General features: G+C 30.5%; 1 protein-coding gene across 1 annotated transcript; it reads left to right on the top strand.

Moving 5' to 3' along the window:
• The first annotated feature begins 64 nt into the window (after positions 1–64).
• LOC134715893 (small ribosomal subunit protein uS11-like) lies at positions 65–9,676 on the top strand. Its single transcript, XM_063578435.1, has 9 exons — positions 65–177; positions 2,494–2,570; positions 3,206–3,407; positions 4,313–4,440; positions 4,812–4,837; positions 5,814–5,888; positions 7,813–7,878; positions 8,424–8,538; positions 9,599–9,676. Exons 2-8 carry the CDS (start codon positions 2,504–2,506, stop codon positions 8,529–8,531), a joined length of 672 nt encoding a protein of 223 aa, XP_063434505.1. The 5' UTR covers positions 65–177; positions 2,494–2,503; the 3' UTR covers positions 8,532–8,538; positions 9,599–9,676.
• Positions 9,677–13,621: the final 3,945 nt, after the last annotated feature.

Here is a 13,621-nt window from a genome sequence, read left to right on the forward strand (position 1 = left end):
TGATAAAATAACTGATAGATATTTATAACATGTATATCAAAATTCATTTTATATGACGAAGTCTGTCTGTTGCATAAAAAGAATTAAATATTGTCTTTAGTTAGACCATCAAAAAGATTTCGGACTATTTCTAGACTTTTCATTCCTCCAGATATCAAAGTCAAAACACAGCCACAGGTTTATTTCTATTTCTTTAGTATAACAGTTGTTATATCATCATGTGAAAATGATTGGATGAATTTATAGATTTTTTTTTATTTAAAAGCTATATACATAAAACATATTTAGTATGTTAAGTCATAAGGTGCAAACTGCATAGCTGAGGCCAGGGACAGCCTAACACTAACAGGTCAATAACCACCAGTTGGTGGATTATATATACCTCAATTGACGTATAATCCACCAATTGAGGTACATGTATACTGGTATAGACCAATTGACGTATAATGCATTTTTTTTTGTAATAAAATGCTAGTGTGAGATAGGAGCATGATTTTGCAACTTGCAACCTATTTTATGACCCTTATTTCACCACCGAACACTACCGAACACCCCAAAAGTTCATTATTTTGTCTTTTATCGTTATCAATGTGAATTAAATATAATATTCAAGTTATTAATTCAACAATTCAGAAGATTAAAAGTCCAAATATCTACAGAAAGTTTCAGTTTTGTCAAAGCCTGCTGCATCTCTTGAGAATGCATGTGTACAACAATTCTTTTGTTGAAACATTTGTACTATTGACCATGATCGACTTTTGATAATGAAAGTCAAGTATTAACAAAGAGCTCCATTCACCTGTGGAGTTGTACTCATGATGACAGTAATGATGTCCATTGACAGGTGATTACAGGTAAATTTGCCAATCAAGAATAGACAAGATAACAATAGAGGAAACTGCAAATACAATTATTGATTAAATGCAATATGTTATGTCACTATACATTTTTGTACTAAACTAGGAATGTTTGACAAGTTTTCATACCATAATATGGTTTTAAGAAAACAATGCTCCATTTTGGTAGAATAATTTGTTTTGAAAAACAAAGAATTATACACCAATTGGTCTATACCATTATATGTCAATTGGTGGATTATACGTCAATTGAGGTATAATCCTCCAATTGGTGGTTATTCCTGACGTGCCTAAGCTCAACATTTATAGTTATCTACTGATCTCTGTTGTTGGCATGTTAGATTTAACTTAAAAAATGTAGAACTAAGATATATAAGGGAGGGTTGGAGGGGTCCTTATCCCCAAATCCCAGGCTTAAAAACATGAAAACCCAAAGTTCCCTGACATCCTGAAATTCGAAAAAAGAATACTTATCCCAAAATCCTGAGCTTAAAAACACCCAATGTCCTGCCCCCCCCCCCCTCATAATTCACTACAGTACTTTATCATATATATAATATATCTCATAAACACATGTATATAAAGAGCCATGAACAAATCAACTGTCTTTGATTGTCCACGTGTGCTGTTCTCAATCATTGGTATTGAAATAAATCTAGTTACATCTTTTATGAGGGTAGTAATGCACTTTACCATCAAGGTCAAGCTGTAATTTTTCTTCTATTGTTAGTTTCAAATTGATAAAAGCTTTACAGTGATACGTTAAAATATCTGTACTATCAGAGGTCTCCATTAACTCTCCAATAATTATCATTACAGTTATTTTTGGAAAAAAATTTACACGATTCGTCAAAATCATTTGATTTTTTTATTGTCAAAAAGGAAGTGCATATTTTATTGTCATGCACCATAAATTACAGATTATGTCAATTTGACAAGAATTTTTACCATTATTCATCATGATGGTACTCCCATTACCAATCTCGTTAAGCTGTTGATCTATATTTATTGAACAGTGCAGCAGAATCTTGAAAAAATGTCTCTTTCTTCTCAAATTATTTTTCGAGAGAGTAAATGTCCTTTTTAGTGCACGTGCAGTACTGAATAGTGAATATACAAACTAAAATGTGAAATCTGTTCTGAATTTCACATTTATCACTAAAAACCTTAAATCAATTTGTTTGGGATAATAATGCATGATCTCATGATTATTCATGAACACTGTTTCCCCATGTAAAAATTAGTGAGAAATATGACTTGAAACCAATGACAACAAAACACTTCATTGTACATAACATGTACAGTACCTGAAAATGAAACCCAATTTTGGCCAAAGAATCTAATTACAACAACAACAGAAAGTTTTGAATGAGACAATTACTGCGTGTATTGGTCCAAATCAATGAGCAATTGAACCTGACAAATTTAAACAGTTGTAATTATTATATGTACATTATACATTGTATATATAAAAAAGAAGATGTGGTATGATTGCCAAATGCCAATGAGACAACTGTCCACAAGAGACCAAAATGACACACAAATTTAAAAATTAATATAATCCAATTCATGTGGCTATGATTTTATGTGTATTTATGTTTAGTTAAGTTTAATGGTCTTAATCCCTTTTTTTCAGTGAGTGAAACATGTCTTTAATCAGGTCTGTGATTGGTGGATTTAGAAGGGGATATACCTGCCTATTTATACCGTCAGGTAAATTTTTCTAAATAAACTTTAATAATAGTTGATATAAGTCTATTTATACTGCACTCATTCTATTAGATCAGTCAAAATGCGTTGACTGTATATTTCTATGTCATATACTACATGTACTACAATACAATACAATACAATACAATATCTTTTTATTTTCCAAATTAAAGGGCCCATTAAGAGCATAACATGAATTACCACATGACATAAACATTACAGAGTGATTAAAGAAACATAAAATAAAAATTCAAATGCATGAAGAAAGGATCAGTGGTCAAGGGGAGATAATTTATTTTGACTATACTGTCACTGACCCAATATCACTTTATTGTTGATTTGTCAAGTCAAAGCAAAATTATTGTCTATGAATCTAGCTTTTCTGCTAACAGTTATAACAAACTAAGGGAAATAACTCAACACAAAATATTGACTATATTGAAAGGGCATGAATCTGGTATCGGTTCTAAAATATATCTATCAAGTCACTGTATAAGCAACATTTAAAATTGGTGTTATCTCCTCTCATATCCATCTACTACTATGGTAAAAAAGGATACCTTCCAAAATGCATTGAGTTGTAAATCTGTTGTGGTATTATTTTGATTAATCAGTTATATTTTTTGATATATTTTTAGTTCAAAGACAGAATAGCAATGTAAGAAGTTGTCATAAATTTCCGACAGATGAACCACCCAGTACCATACCTGAGAAATCTGAAGGAATTGTTGATGAAGAGATCCTGGATTTTTTAAATGATGAGGAATTCTTTGCTAGATATACTGATGAAGAATCAATTACACAAAACCAATCAGCTTCCAATACACTGGACTTAAATAAGTAATTCTTTAGGGCTTATACTTATTCTGTTTTACCAAAATTTTAAATACTGTAAGTTCAGAATTTTTTGCAATGTTTGTATTATTGTGAAAAATGAGACAGGGTTATAAACACAATAATTTAAATTAAAAAAAAAATTATACGAATTAAACAGATTTTATCCCAAAATTGCCAAAAATTGAAATTGCATTTTAGTCTAAAAAGTGAAAATCACAATAATAAATGCATGCAATAATTTCTGATTTTACAGTATACTGAATATTTATATATTTATAATATTAATCCTATCCGTAGTTTATAGACATCAAGAACTTTGGTAGATCCTTTATGCACAGAAAGTTTCATAGTGAAAAATAGATAGCATCTAAAGAATTTTTTGTTTGAAATACAACTCAACATTTTTCTAAACATGCTAAATGGAAAATAAGGCATATCTGCAAATATGTTTAGGGCAAACGTCCAATTTTACCTTAATGTGTTTAACTCAGATCAAATTGAACAACGATTTCCAGTTTTTCTGTCAAAGGTAGGACAAAATTTAGTAGGATGATATAGCCTATGTCACTTTTTATAATAACAAACACAAAAATGTTTTAAACATATTTTAATCATCAACTTATAAGTGGCAGATCGAGGGGGAGGATTCCGGTGGTTGGAACCCCCTTTTTTTTGGACGATCAATGCATTTGAATGGGGACATATAGTTGGAGCCCCCTTTGTCCTAGGTTGGGACCCCCCCCCCCCTTTTTCAAATGGCTGGATCTGCCACTGCTAAACCAAAAAATAAATGTTATGTGTTTGCAATAATTTTATATCTGAACTTCATTACCTTAAACACACACTTTTACATTTATAGTCTGTATAAATGATTATGAAGTAAGATATGTTATATATTTTTATTGTAGCACTACTGAATTGTTCCCAAATGCTACACATATGGACATGTTAGTGGATGGAGTACCATTTAAGGAAATACCCATTGTTAATATTAAAGCCACAAGCAATAACACTTTAATGGCTCTTGTTAAAGATAGTAAGGATTTGTTACTTTATTTAGAGTTTAAGATTCCTTCAGTAACAGTATTCATTTCTTTTCATTTGCTTCTAAGAAAATCTTAAAAACACACTTGTGATTACTAATTACACACCGTCAAAAAGTTAATATACACACTAAAAATATGCACTGAGAATTAAAGATAAGACATTAATTTAAGATTGAGAAAAATAAAGCACCCACTGAGTGTTGTAATCTCTTGTGCAATTTAAAAAAAAATAATTGCTTAAATATTGTTTTAACAGCTTGCCATACTTTCGTTTTATTTCCAGTTTAATAATTTTTCTGTACATTTTAATGTCGTGGATTCTATAAATCAATTTTTCTTAATTGATGTTCCTTTTTTTCAGACAAAGTAGTGACATGCTCAACTGGTGTAAGTATCCAATAAGCCTATATTTTAACAATCATAAAATCATGTGTAAAGTTTGAGAGAAGAAATAGCTGCATTTTACATGTTTTAACAAATTTTATGTGGTATCATATTCAATTTTTACAAAATCACAATTTTGACATCTAACATTTTCAAAGAAGAGAAATTTCCATCAACTTAAAATGAGTGCTTGGTGGCTATATTACACCTCTGTAAAAGAAGGGAGCACTGGAATGTCTATAAACTGACTGATTTAATTGACTACTTGAATACATGAAAGCAAAATATTTTGAAAAATGCAGATTAATCAAGATATATACAAATATACAATTTGATGTCTTGATGTTCAACATGATAATTAAAGACTAAAATGCATTGATATGCATGATATGTGTCACAAAAAAATCAGTTGTACATTTTGTTTTCCGTCAGACTGTTTTAACTCTTTTAAAACTAATTTTAGGAAACAAATGCTTGGACTTGGTATTCATATCCTGTCTGTTATTTCCCCCTGAAATACATATGATCATAATAGAATCTTTCTTATATTCATATATATTCATCTGTGCAGTGACTTATGATTTGTGTTACTCTGCCAATACTAATGTACATTGATTTAAGTTTGCACTGTATTTTTATGCCCCACTCACGATAGCAGAGGGACAATATGTTTTCTGGTCTGTGGGTCTGTGCGTCTGTTTGTCCGTCTGTTTGTCTAATCGTTCGTCTGTCCATGTTCAGGTTAAAGTTTTTGGTTGAGGTAGTTTTTGATGAAGTTAAAGTTCAATCAACCTAAACATAGTATATATGTTCCTTATGATATGATCTTTCTAATTTATATGCCAAATTAGAGTATTCACCCTGATTTCACGGTCCACTGGACATAGAAAATAATAGTGTGAGTTGGGGATTCGTGTACTGGGGGCACATTCTTGTTGTATATGATTCATTATGATGAATGGCAGGTTTTATTTTGTAGGGTAGTGTTGGGTTTAAAAATAAGAATAAATCTAGTACAGTTGCAGCACAGACTGTAGGCTTTGATATAGCACAGGTAGGTTTTTAAATTGATATACTTAGAAACACATTACTCTGATCAAATAGAAATTTGAGTAGCTTTACTGCAATGTTTCTTGAGTTATGTCCCATAACAACATTACATTTCAACATTCGCCATTTATTTGGTATGATTGCCAATGAGATATATGTCCACCACAGGTCAAATCAGATGAATAATCCAGATATGTTGACATAATTAGACCTTCTGTAAATTCAGAAATTATGAATGCATTTATTATTGTGAATCAATAAAACTGGAAAAATGTGTCATCTAATTAATATGATTGCAAACTTTTTGAAAAGAAAACTCTCTTTTGAATTTATGAGTGCAGGTTTAAAGTGGCTCGTGGGTACAAAAATTTGAGCAAAAAATTAAACCTTTATTTATTCATTACAAATTTTATTTGTTACAATATTAGTTGTTACTTTATGATATGGTACTAAAAACACCCCAAAAAATTGATATGGTTTGGCACCAGATGACTTTAAAAATTGAAAAAGCTCCAAATTATCTCCCTTTGGTGCAAAAATGCAATTTTTTGGCATTAGATTTGAAATATCTTTTTTAACTCATCGGTGACCTATATTTTTTATTATTGTTTTCAAATAAGCTGTACATAAACTAAATAATTGTTAAATTTAAGCGATTTCTGTAATAAAAAAAAAAATCATTAATACCCAGGACCCCCTTAACTGCAAAACTTATACTGTCACATTTTTAACATTAATAAAATCATCACAAAAAGTTCCAAGTTTACAGTATTTAATGCTTTTGCAATTCAAAAATATATAAAATGTTAATATTTTGATAAATAGAGAAAATGCATAGTATTTATAACAAAATCAGTGGCTTTATAAGGCCACTGTTTTTTTATTTGTTGGTTTACGGATCCGCCGACCCGATTTTTCCGATTTTCAGAATAAAAATAAAATTGACTTTTCATGCTTTTTTATTCCTGCCAACCCTTATAAATGCATTATCCCTGAAAAATAATTAAAGTTTTCTTTTATTATGAATTGAAATGCATTAATCATTAATAAAGTTGCTAACACTTTCTGTTGTGAAAAATGAAACTTCCAATTTACGTTTCTAAAAATAGACAAATCAATTATAACTGACCTTGAAATGTCTTTTGCGAAAATAATAATGCGGAACGAAACCTGTGTTTAAAACCAATTACAAAATAAGTTCGTTTTCCTTATTTGTCATCAGTCCGTAAGATGCATCATCTCAGAGAAATAGACTTGTCCAAATGTGGACAGGTGGAATACATCAATTAAAGTACTGAATATTAACAAATCATTTGAAATTTTCTTGTTTCATAGATAGGAAAAAATATCAATCAATGGGATAAAAACCGGATTTCATGACAATTGATTAACCCGATATTGTAGTTTTTCCAGTGGACGAGTCTATTACGTTTTTCGACACGTGTGTTGAAACTTATTTTTGTACGACGTTTTTATATTTTTTTTCTTTATCAGTTTTTGTGCTTGAAGATCATTATTCACCAAGTTTTCTGGATTTGATTGAGAGCTACGCGAATCTGTTTTTCTTGTTTGTGAAATGACGATTTAATTTTGTCTTTGTCCGTGTAACCCCCCTTTTTTACAGGAAATTATTAAACGATGTCATGCGATGTTCATGATCACTGATCAATAATATTTCATCGAACTTAATATTAAGAAATGATGACAAAACAGCATATAAGACAAACTTTTTGTTAGTAATGTGAAATATATTTTTATTTTACATATTTTTTCTGTTTTGAAAGATATTTTATTTCTCTTTTTTTCCGACCGACCGACCCGACTTTTTTATGCGAAAAATCCGTAAACCAACAAATTAAAAAACCGTGGCCTAATTGATGATATAGACTTTCTTTTGGTTCAATTAAAAAAATCTTCTATAATTTCAGAAAGCATTATTTCATAACATCAAAAATGTTCGAATTTGTATACGAGGCTTCAGTCAAGGGAGATTGGTAAGTATTTACTGATATAGAGCTTTAACTGTTATAACTATTATTCAAAAATGAAATTTATGAAATGTGTGGGGCTTTTTTTCAATCACCTTGTCCGTCTGTTTGTCCATTTTTCAAACAAATGTTTTTGTTAAAATTTTCTCAGAAACAACTGAACAGATTGACTTCATATTTGGTCAGCAGACATACAGTGTTACATGTTGTGTTTGCTTAAACTTTTAATAATGTGATATGCTGAATGAAATTAGCTTCTTATTTAGTCAGCAAATCAACAAATGTGAGAATTAACACCTATTATTTAATGCTTATGATTTTGAGTGTGGTATACTTACCATGACAGCCTGTGCATTCTTGTTGTTTATATTAAGAGTTTAATTGTATCCTTTTAGTGACGATTGTTTAATCTTTGACCTTTTTGTGTTTTGGAGGTTGCAAACAAAACAATAATCAAACAATCCATATATTGTTTTAAAATAAGTAACATAAGTATACACAGTTTGTACTCTTAAAAACTAGCTAAGATCATTTTAAATGTTTTTAAATAGCCTGCAATAAAAGCATTAGAGACGGCTGGATTGAACATTGTTTCTATAACTGATACAACAAGACTAGCTTTTAATGGTTGTAAACCAAGAAAGGCAAGAAGAATGTGATTCTATGGTAAGTAAATTAAACTTATAGAATGAATATTCACAAGACTTTTTGGTTTTACTTTCAGTGTAGTTGTGATTTCGTAAGGGCATTTACAGAGATATTTATTGAAGGTCCAAATTCAAAGCACATCTAATAAAGTTTTGATAAAAAAAACAGATAAATAAGTAACTGAAACTTATGGATATAAGAAATAAAATTAACGTTACCAATTTTCTTGCACCAAGATGTGGTGTGATTGCCAATTAGACAACTCTCCATCCAAATAACAATTTAAAAAAGTAAACCATTATAGGTCAATGTACAGCCTTCAACATGGAGCATGCACGTACTGTGGATTCCTTTATTTTTGTGGGTACCAATTTTTGTTAATTGCAGAATGCTTGCATTTTTATGGGTATTTAATTTCAAGGTTTTACTAATCTGCATAAAAAAAACATGGAAAATGTGTGAATCGTTGAAAACCTGTACCCACAAAAAGACAAACATTGGTATTCAACAAATAATGATGACTCAACAGTAATTGTAAGGATATCAGTTGTTTCTAACAATTAAATGTACTTTATGGTTAAGATAGCATAAATTGGTAAAATGTAGCCTATCAGCAAATCATTTAGATTCCGCATTCAGAATATTGGAGGTGCAATTTCCTTGAAACCATACAATGTGCAGAATTTTTAAAATTTAAAAAGCTGACACTTCCTCTGTAACAACATTATAAACGTTGTGAAATTTGTCTGTTGTAATTAAATTTTCCTTTGATTTGTCTTGTGGGATTTTTTTGTTGTTTTTTTTTTTTACTAATTTTGAGTAATTATTGAATCAGATGCCTAAAAAATTAACCAAAAAAACAGCGAAAAAGTTACAAACAACTATTCCCCCCCAAAAAAAAATGATGTCTGACTCATGCACAATGACAAATTCCCTCAAAGAAGTATTTACTTCCTCTCTAATTTGATACAAATTTGATACTGAAATAGATGTGAAAATCCATTTCATGGGCCTCCGATTCTACATGCATCTTTAATATGTACTACAATTAATAAGAATTTTTTTGTTTTCTTGACAGGTGGACAAAAGTTTGTGCTGACCAGGTCGAAGAACAGATGTATGATTATTGTAAAATTGAATAAATGTATTCCCTCTATTTTGTTTATGAATATTGATTGATCTTAAACCACTAACAGCTGTAAAAGTTGATGGTATTACATGAGCATGCCCTCATTTTTTTTTAGGATCATGTGATTAATTTTTTGATTTTGTCTCTCCTTGATGGAGTCAAAATTAGCTATGCTGTTTACAGCATGCATAAGTTGATGATTAGGTCAGTTTATGAGGAACCACAAGTGCTAGGTCAATTATATTTGGTATGGAGTTGTATAAGCATTAGCATATCTTTTTTCCATGGAGATTATTTGGACCCGCCCCCTCAGTCATGGTCTATTGACTTTGAAACTTTTGCTTAGTAAATATGTTAAGATTTTAAGACTTGCAAGTTTCATTTTTGTGGAGATTATATAACCCCACACCTTCATTATGGTTCATTGACATTGAAACTTTTACATAGTTTACAAGTTAATGTTTGTGTTTGGGTTTGTTCAAAGGGAGCGACTTAGTGGATTTCAGTGGTATTTGATATAAAGTTGTAAGATAAGAAATAGATACTTATAGGTTTCATAATAAGTGAGAAGTTGATATTGCATGATGCAACTAGAGTTATTTTATTTTAATATAATATGGATTCATAAAAAGTTGTAGATTTTGCAAGAATAAATCAACCTTCGATTAAGATGTTCAACAAATAATCAATTATCATGTAGGATTTAGCAAAACCTGGAAAATAACCAGGAAAATACAATTTTCTTCAATCCACGAAATTGGTTCCCACGAAAATACATAAATGCACAGTAGTAAAAAGAGAGATTTGTTGTGACCTTTGAAAGTTATGTAACACATTACAGGATGGCTGTTTTGGTAATTTTTGATCATATCTTCTTTTATATGTGCTTTAAAAAAATCTTTTCATGCGACAAATGGATAACAGGCCTGAACTTTAAGAGATTTCTTAATACCCTTAACAGTTCAGGGCTATTTATGTCCATTAAAATGCTAAAGATGTAGAGGTTAAAAATACACTGACAACCTAATGCCAAAAAGACCATAGGACCATCAACAGTTTTGAAAACATTTAGACAGTAAAGATTGAGAAACACAAACCCTACCAAAACTAGGTGACCACAGGTGTTTCTGAAGGGTAGGCAGATGCTTCTTCACTCACCAAAGATAGGTGGTCAGGAATGTGGAAACGACTATTAAAACATATCTGCTGTCATCTGTGAAATAGATATTATATGACAGTCAACCAAAAAAAAATATTCAGCAGAGGTTCTACTGAACAATTGGTTTCACATGTGAATGTTGCTTTCAGTGCAAAGTGTATAGTAGATTGCGAAAAAGTTTGGAGACGAAAAACTCGTGTCTGGGGTACTTAATTATAATTTTGGTACCTTTGATAAATACATGAAGAAATATTTTTAAATTCTAAAAGTTTTTGTTATATGCTATTTCTTGATTTAGATAAACGCTTAATTCAACGTTTACGAAAACATTTATAAGTATTTAACTCCAGGTCATCTAAATTGAGAACTTTCACTTTCAAACTTTACCATTTTGTCATTAGAAGCTTTAAGATTTTAAAACCATTAGCTGAACATGTCATAAGTTAATGCAAGGAATAGGAGATGCACCCCATACAACCCCATACCAATAACTGGATTTTTATAGACAAAACAAAAGGAGTAAACATCAACGTGTTAACTGGTGTTACCTACAAGGTTATAATCAGCATTCTTCTTCGTTGACTGTCTGTACTATCAATGATACGTTGCAGCCCATCATATAACAATAGCTCCCTTAATATTCATGCTATTTTCACATTTCTCGATCGGAGCAAGAAAATAATTCTCATCTATATGTTGACCTCGCATATAAACTTTCTTCAAATCGTTGTTAAGGCAGGATAAACTTTGTTTATATATTTGAGAAACAGAATGTATATATGTTGTATTATATTTTTGAATATAACGATATTAACTTTGTGTCTGCTGCCTGAAAAATATCTCTACAAAAGAGACGAAAGCTAACTACGTAGTTTATCCATAAAAAGATGTTTTTCTTCACAATTTTAAGAATAGGTCATCTCGGCTATTGTTCATGTATTTGAGATCTTCTTGGTGTATTGCTATTCATTAAATGTTTACATCGGGAAAAGGTGCGTTTAAATTTGCTGAGTTTTCTCATTGGCACTCATACCAAATCTTGTCGTCCCCGAGGGTATCACCAGCCCAGTAGTCAACACTTCGGTGTTGACATGAATATCAATCATGTAGTCATTTTAATAAATTTCCTGTTTACGAAATTTTGATTTTTTTCAAAAAACTAAGGATTTTCTCATCCCAGGCAAAGATTACCGTAGCCGTATTTGGCATAACTTTTTGTAATTTTGGATCCTCAATGCTCTTAAACTTTGTACTTGTTTGACTTTATTTTGATATGAGCGTCACTGATGAGTCTTATGCAGACGAAACGCGCGTCTGGCATGGTAAATTATAACCCTAGTACCTTTGATAACTATTATCGTATTAGTAACTTAGTTTATCGCTGTTCAAGAACAACATTAACCAATCGTCTATTCAAAAAACAAATCCAGACCAAAAACTAAAAGCGAGAGAAATACATCAAACCTAAGAGGTAAACAACGGAACAACAGAAACACCGAACCGTTAAACTTGTTTATCTTTGCTGCAAATTTATCAATTCAAAGCTCATCTACAGTGGTATACTTGGCATTTGCTATTTTCTCAAGGAAATGATAAATTATATAAAATGTATTGCAATTCATTTTTCTTGCGAGTTTATAATATCGTCCTTGCCCAAACATTGAAAAGATAAAGTTTTCAGTGTGTGCAGGGGATGTAATATTTCGACACTAGATTTCCCACTGGAACGTTGTTCATATTCTCAATCTCAGTGTTGAAAGGCAATGTTCCCTGTAGATAAAATACTTCATTTGATCGAAGCCGTGTAATATGAAGGACTACACATTTTATGACATTGTACTGTTTTCATGTTATACCAATTCTGATTTAAATTTCCATCAAAACCTACCCTCTATGTCTCCTGTCACATGATAATGAATTGTAGAAATCGGAAACATGTGATCAGTCAGAAGTATGTTTATTCTTGCATTGTATATGGTGAATAATATGAAAATTTCACAATTATATTGAAACCTATTTTTCTTGGCATGTTGGAAATTATTCAAACATTATTAGGCAAACATTATGAGGAAATATATGTTTGTGTTTAAATTGTAAATAAATGTTTATTGTAGTATAACAGTTTTCTACCATCTTCATGCGCTGCTATATGATCTTGTATCCAAAGAACAATTGAATATTCTGTGTTTTCAAAGTATTCTACACACTGTGAGCCTGTTTTCAAAAATACTTATACTAACAATGAAATCAACAAACATTTATTCAGATAATATATAACATTCTGATTGTCTTGTCTATATATACTGCAAATACAATATTTAACTAGAATGTTTAAAAACAAAAGGAAGAAAAATATAGTAAAATAGTAAAACATATTTGTATACAAAATCAATTATAAACATTAAATAGTGTTAAAGGGGCACTAGCTGTCAAATTCATGGTCACCAATTTGACTCAAATTCTCATATTTGATTAATAACAATGTAAAACATTTATCCAATCTATCAAACGTTTAAAATAAACAAGTTTACAGAGCATGGGGTAGATGATATGTAGGTTCATTTCGTGTGTATTTAAATCCAGACGCCATCTAATTAACTATCGATTTGACCTCAGATGACCATATAAGCGATGTAAACACAAATAAAGATATGAATAGGTTAAACCAGCACGTGCAATTGGATTTTTATAGGTCTGTTTGATTTGAATTTATAGATTAAAAATATAAGTTACTCATTGTTTTTAACCGTATAAGAAATGATTTATGTGGATCGAATTAGTAATCAAATGATTTACCGTAGTCTCACTTTCAT

This window comes from Mytilus trossulus, chromosome 4 (assembly GCF_036588685.1).
Source record: "Mytilus trossulus isolate FHL-02 chromosome 4, PNRI_Mtr1.1.1.hap1, whole genome shotgun sequence".
Taxonomy (NCBI): Eukaryota; Metazoa; Mollusca; class Bivalvia; order Mytilida; family Mytilidae; genus Mytilus; species Mytilus trossulus.

What these genes read in the sequence shown, in the direction of transcription:
- LOC134715893 (XM_063578435.1), top strand. Translation starts at nt 2,504, where the DNA reads ATGTCTTTAATCAGGTCTGTGATTGGTGGATTTAGAAGGGGATATACC. An exon ending in CTGCCTATTTATACCGTCAG is followed by an intron (nt 2,571 to 3,205) that starts GTAAATTTTTCT and finishes ATATATTTTTAG; the next exon opens with TTCAAAGACAGAATAGCAAT. An exon ending in GCTTCAGTCAAGGGAGATTG is followed by an intron (nt 7,879 to 8,423) that starts GTAAGTATTTAC and finishes GTTTTTAAATAG; the next exon opens with CCTGCAATAAAAGCATTAGA.